General features: G+C 31.3%; 1 protein-coding gene across 1 annotated transcript; it reads right to left on the reverse strand.

The window, feature by feature from the left end:
* Positions 1-1,825: 1,825 nt before the first annotated feature.
* Positions 1,826-4,736, reverse strand: LOC145037064 (upstream activation factor subunit UAF30-like). The gene is made up of 6 exons (XM_078985629.1): positions 4,333-4,736; positions 3,621-3,735; positions 3,351-3,525; positions 3,123-3,176; positions 2,684-2,895; positions 1,826-2,134 (listed from the first exon to the last, which is right to left on the reverse strand). The coding sequence occupies exons 1-6, from the start codon at positions 4,617-4,619 to the stop codon at positions 2,009-2,011; spliced, it is 969 nt and encodes a 322-aa protein (XP_078841755.1). The 5' UTR covers positions 4,620-4,736; the 3' UTR covers positions 1,826-2,008.
* Between the last annotated feature and the right edge of the window lie 1,997 nt (positions 4,737-6,733).

Raw genomic sequence — 6,733 nt, forward strand, 5'->3', positions numbered from 1 at the left:
CATTAAATCTTAACTTTTTTTATAAAAAATTATATTCCTTTAATTGCTTTTGATTTACTTTTTCATGTTTTCTCATTCTGTAGTTACTATGGCACCTTCCTCTCAAAATACCAAGAACCTGCAACAAAACAAAACTAGAAGCAGCCTCTTCTAAGTAAATTTTTCATTGGTGGTTTTTTTCACAAAACTAAGATCTTAATTTAAAGACCGCGATTGTTCTACATGATATCACCTCACATTAGATGACAGAACAAGTTTTATTGTGTTTGGACTTTGATATGTGTTGGACTGATACTGAAGTGTACATTGGTTAGCTTGGCATGGTGATGTTGATCTCATATTTGAAAAGTAAAATCGAGATATATTACAACTACTAGGAAAGGTAAAATAGTACTTTACTATTATTTGTTTATTTATTATACCATCCTAATTTTAGTTTTTCCTATTTTAGACATGACAAAAATCATATCTCTACTTGAATAATAACTACACGAAAGGAAAAATAACAATGTACTTGTATTGGTTAATTTAATATAACATCCTAATTTTTGTTCTTACTATTACAGATTTGTACTTTTGAGAAATATAAACCTTTTACGACACTTATTCCACAATCCCATCATCGAGTAAAAAAATTTAAGCATACTCTAACACCATGTAGTCTTTTATCATTAAATGTCTTCAAAGTTTCAATATTTAGTCAAATGATGTAATAATTCAAGAAACTTTGGACTTAATTATGTATGAAAGGGAAAAGAAAGATAAAACCTTATGATTTTAAACTGAATTGATACAAAGCATGGTCTCTTATGCAAATTACCGAGGTGGTGTTTGTTATAAATATGTTTTTGTATGTTTTCAGTTGTTCTGTAGGGTACTAAAGCACTCTGGACTCGGGAGAGTGCGATGATGAATTTTTTCTCAGGTACGTTGTTGAAATTCCTTGATTTTGACAAGACCTTCACGGTCATTTACTGTAATTTGGAGTAATTACATGTTTTTTTTGTGGTTCTCTTTTCGCTTTTTTTGTTTTGTTTTGTTTTTCCATTTTGTTATATTGTATATTAATAGGATTTTTAACATATTTTACTTAGAAACAAGTTTCATTATAAAAAAAATAGGTTTATAATTTAATCCGACAATAGTTTTTGTGGATAATGACTTATGGAATAGAACATATTGGTGATTGCTTAATAAATATTTAGTTATTTTTTCCAATCAATGCAATTACAAATAACACATTCATTTATTTCTAAAAAACAATATGTTATACCAACCTCATTTACAAAATCTGAATGATCAAGGAAACAAAGCATATGACTAATAATTGAATATAATTATAATGTATTATGTTGTGTTTATATATGTTTATTATAATGCTATAATTTTTAATTTGTTATATAATAATATCATTTCCATGATTTATTGTGGTTTTTCATTCAATTTAAATTTATATTGCACTTTACAAAAGCATGATATTCATAACAACGTAACTATTAATTTTAACTAATCAATAGTATTTTTCTTTCTTACCCATGGTTTCGGTTTCTATGGGTTGCAACCTAGTTTCGTATATGAAAGTAGCTAATTTTGTCATTTTTTTTTTCTTGTAAGTTTAATACAAAAACCTTATTTCACTTTCTTTATAAAATCGTTATTTATCCATCAAGTATAAATACATCCATATACAAGTTACCATATTATGAAAATAATAAATAAATAGATAAAAAGTTCACGGAAACCGATCATAACAATGTAAATGTCGAGATACCTCAAGGGTATAAAAGTAAAACCAACACATGAACAGCAACGTGTCCAAACAATATACTAAAAAACGACCCAAAAACCAACGTTTCATAAATAATAACTTTTGGTTTTTGACATTTTTGGTCCTAGAGTGTTAACAAGATACATTTCATGTCATAGTGTAACAACATTAAATTAGACAAGAAAAATCCAAGCAAAATTTCCAAAAATATTTCATGATCTAATAACAAGTAAAAGCAAATCACCTCTCGCCCTTGATGAAATGAGTAGCCAAAAGTTTAGAAACCCCAAATCCAATGAAAGTGTCAACATCAAAAAGCTCTTTCAAATTCTCATCACATAAGATTCTTCTCTTGTCCGATGGATCCTTCAACAACAACAACAAGATTGAGGGCATTATTGGAAAAAAAAAATTCTACTTATGAATTATTTTACTATACCCATTAACCACTTAATTATTTTCTATAGTGAGATATAGATTAATACATTACACATTTTCACCATTTAAACAATCCACTTTTCAATGGAAAATAGGAAAACACATAAAAGCATAATATAAATTATATTTTACTGATTGAGTAAGATCTGATTGAATCAGTCCCATCAGACCCGTATGAGGCATATTTTTAATATGAAATCAAACAGTCTGAGTTTGAATCTGATCGAGTCAAACTCAACCTCTTATCAGACCCAATAAGAGACATATCAAACAGTTTCACCATTTTTTTTATTTAGCCATTGAATTTTTTTTTTTAAATGGTAGGATTATTATAAGAATAGTTTGATGGCTAAATCAATACAATGGTGAATGTACGTTATAGATTTTGTGTATTTTTCAGGATTGAATAAAAAAATAATAATAGAGAGAAGAGATTATAATATAATATTAGGGTTTAGTAATTAGTAATAGTAATACCTGAAGGTTATTTTTTTTAATGTAGTCCCAAATTCTTTTAACAACATCGGAACGTGACAACGCATTTTCTCCTGTTCCAAGAAATTTGACTAAAGCTTCTGAAAGTGGAATTGGAGCAAGAATACCAGAATTACCCCCACCCCCACCCCCACCCCCACCCCCTCCCCCACTACCCTTTTGCTTCTTCTCCTTTCTTTTTGGCTCCTCTGTATCTGTTTAATAACCCAAAATAAGTCATCCCAAAATTTTTAATTTTACTTATCGATTTCAGTATTATGAAACCCATTTTCGTTCATTTTAGTATTTCACATACTCAAATGACAAGAATTTATGTTGGTTAATTTGACAAAAAAAAAAAAGTAATATTTTCCAATTAAAATACGTAACTAGAAAAGCGAAAAAGAAAATATGTTACAAAAAATGTGTACAATGTTCCCACCTTCTTCTCTTTCTTTCTTTTTTGGTTTTTCCTTTGGTGTTGAACTGACCGAAGCTGCAAGTAACATAAAAAAAAAATAATAATAATAATAATAATAATAAACTGAAAGTAAATTGCTATTTTTTTTTTTGCATATAACCATCAAAATGTTTATGAACTCATAAAACTATCTAAAAATCAAAGTCAAATAATACATATAAAGAGAAAAAGAAATGAAGAAATTAATACCACCATCAGAATTTAAAGGCCATATATGCTTTGCAAGAGCTTTATTCATTTGAAACATGTCAATTGTATCCACATCAAAAAGCTCACGTAATGCTTCATCACAACGTATGTTCCTTCTATTTGCTGGATCTTGCAAATCATGTTCTCTAATGTAACCCCACATTTGTTTCACAACCTACGATCAACAAATACCAATTTACTTTCATTCCTTTGTTTATCATTATTTAAAATCCAATAATAAGAAAAAGAAAATTGAAAGTATATTACTACCTCTGTTCGAGCTAATTCAGGAACTCCTATAAATTTTTGAAGCTGTGGAGAAAGAGTACATAACTTGGTAAATCCACCTCCTTTTTTCTTAACCTCTGTGCTCTCTTTTTTTGACCTGAATTAACACAGAGTTTATGTCCTTTGTCAACAAAATCTTGAAATACAATATTTTGCTATTATCAAGATGTTCGTGGAAACAAGGTTTTCCCCATCAAGTTCGTAACTTTTTTACAGATTTGATCAGTTGCACATTGAATTCATATGCTAATTGATTAAGGGTATAGAAAGTAGCAACTGTGAAGAAAGATATTCAGTTGGGTGTCTACCAAATTATGAAGAAAGATAGAAAATTCGTAATCGATACTTCAATCCACAATCATATGATTTTGGGGGAAAATAGACGAATACGTGTTATCCCCTTTCTTCGAAATTAATTTCTAATCCAATTACATCGAAAGCGAATCGACCTGATAAAACAACAGCTCGTACACTGTAATAAAAGAAACGATTTTTCCAGTAATTTCTACTGTGTCTCCATGAATCAACTCTAAAATTGAAAGAGCTGCATTATAAATTGTGATTTCTTGGTGTTAAGCGTAGTTCGAATTTCTTTCATGACGAGGATTCTATAGGTAGTATAGTTTGGAAGCGTAGGGTTTAACATATTCGAAATTGATTATAGTTTAATTGGATAGAAGGATTAAGAACTAACCCTTTTTTTCTGCTACCACCATTCTTGCCAGTGCTGGGTTCTTCATCTTCTGTTTCTTCAACGTCGACTTGTTCTTCCTCGTCGTTACCTTCTTTATCTTCTTCGTTTTGTTCTTGACTTTCGAGATAAAGATCAACTTGTTCTCGAATAAACGCCTTTTTATCCCTTAAATCGATTCCAAAATCTTGCTCTAGCTGCCGGCGTACGCTAGCTGTTGTGGTGGTGTTGAGATCAGACGTGCTTAAGAACTCCCGTAGCCGGTTGACGAGCTCCGAGTCCGATACCATTCTTCGCCGGCGGCGCAAATTGAAACTCCGTTGGCGGTGGTGTGTAACGTGGCCTGAAAATGAAAGGGATTTTCCGAGGGGAGAGAATTAGGTACAAGTGGTTGTAGACTACGTAAAGACGATATTTTTAGTCTAACCCCTTTACTTTAGTCAATATTAGTTTTATCATCAAAATATAACTTCATCTTCACCGCTAGTCACTTAAGTACTCTAAGTGGGATTAAGTTGACAAAATAATTCAAGGACATTTATAAAAAATAGTTTTGATTTTTTTATTACCAAAGTCTTAATTATGTATTGATTTAGCCACTTACTTTTGATGATTTTTCAATCAATCCTTGAAGTCTCGATATTTTGTTGTTTAGCCATTTACGACCTTTAACCCTCGGTTAGCCTCGTCCCTTACTGCCATGGATCCTATGTGGCCTTAGTGGGGTACATGTAAATGGATTTTAAATGGTCATGAAAAAAGAGGATGGTGTAATGGCGTCATTTTGAACATTGGAAATCGACGACCCATGTCTAATCACCCTTAGAGTCATTATACACACACCACCACATTTTCAGACAATTCTTTCTTCTTTGAAGACATTCCAGACACTAAACCCCTAAAAGTTAAGCATTTTGTGAATGATAAACACTAAATAAAATGGAAACCATGACTTTATCGTTGAGATTTTCTACCATGGTATGTTTGTACCCAATCCTTTGAGGTACGAAGATGGAACGGGTGAAAAAGTACCAAAATTTGACTATGATTCAATCACATTCGAGTCTTCCAAGCAAGGACTATTGTATGTGATTATGTTTACTATCTTCTCCGTTATAAAACATTAACACAAGTGATAAAAAAGTTTCAAGATGACGCACACTACATCATATTCCTTAACTTTAGTTGTACAAATATTAGTCCTTTACAAGTTTACGTTGATCAGTTAAATGAACACTTGCTTGACTGGATAAGAGATCAAGTGATACCAACAGTAGAAGAAATCCTAATCTCATTTGATGAAGAGTCCGAGGAAGACAATTCCCTATCATGTAAAAGACATTCCTTTCTTTCACACCCCTGAAGATGAGGTCAAACCCACTTTAACCAACACTCTAAATGATAAATTACTAAGTAAACTGGTTATTAGTAATGAACTAAAGGAGGAACTTGATAAATACCAAAATGTAAGTCCCCTTCAAGCTAATGAGAGCCCTTATATTCCTATCCATGATCCTACCCAACATTGGAAGTTACATAAACATGTATTGGGTATGCGTTTTGAATCACCAAAGCAACTGAAACTAATGTTCAAAACAATTTTGTGGCTAATGGTTATAGTATGTGCTAGCAAAATGATAGGTTTATTTTATTTACTTATTGTTATAGTTCATTTTAACATATTTCATTTCAATTTTAGTTAATCATCATGCATATTATCCTTTTTTCTTGTTTTTTTATCTATATTGTAAACTTTCTAGTCTTTGTATATAATTTCAAAATTTTAGAAGACTAGCATGGAGCAGAGATGATCATGGATTTCAGGAATCAAATAGACTTAAAGATTAAGAAAGCCTGGGCTTGGTGACTTTTGGAGATGATACAAAATGGGCGAGTTGGTGAAAGAAAGATTGAAGAAAATATGGGCCTTGGACTTAAAGAAGATGGAAGTAACAACTAAGTTTATAGATTTGATTGATCAATCGAATATTCGAGCTATAGATTATTAAAATGATCAAATGCACTTTTTCATGCATCACTAAACTCGAATTCGGCCTCTTTTTGTAGAAGTTGGCACATCGGCACCATGATTTTGGAAAAGTCTTTGATGAAATGTCAATAGAAACATGCATTGCCAAGAAAATAACGTACTTCCCGGACATTTTTCAGGTATGGTAAACTCTTAATGACATAAATTTTGGCCTTGTCAACTTCCAAGCCTTTTTGCGACACTACATGACCAAATATCAAGCCCTTGTCAACCATAAAATGACAATTTTCATAATTAAGGACTAGGTTTGTGTCCATGCACCATTATAAGATTTTGGTGAGATTTGGCAAACATTCATCAAACGAATCTCCATATAATAGGATATCATCCATGAAAACCTCTATGGTATTTTCA

Source organism: Lactuca saligna, chromosome 3 (assembly GCF_052625555.1).
Source record: "Lactuca saligna cultivar CGN05327 chromosome 3, ASM5262555v1, whole genome shotgun sequence".
NCBI classification, from domain to species: Eukaryota; Viridiplantae; Streptophyta; class Magnoliopsida; order Asterales; family Asteraceae; genus Lactuca; species Lactuca saligna.

What these genes read in the sequence shown, in the direction of transcription:
- LOC145037064 (XM_078985629.1), bottom strand. Translation starts at nt 4,619, where the DNA reads ATGGTATCGGACTCGGAGCTCGTCAACCGGCTACGGGAGTTCTTAAGC. An exon ending in GGTGGTAGCAGAAAAAAAGG is followed by an intron (nt 3,736 to 4,332) that starts GTTAGTTCTTAA and finishes GTGTTAATTCAG; the next exon opens with GTCAAAAAAAGAGAGCACAG. An exon ending in GCCTTTAAATTCTGATGGTG is followed by an intron (nt 3,177 to 3,350) that starts GTATTAATTTCT and finishes TGTTACTTGCAG; the next exon opens with CTTCGGTCAGTTCAACACCA.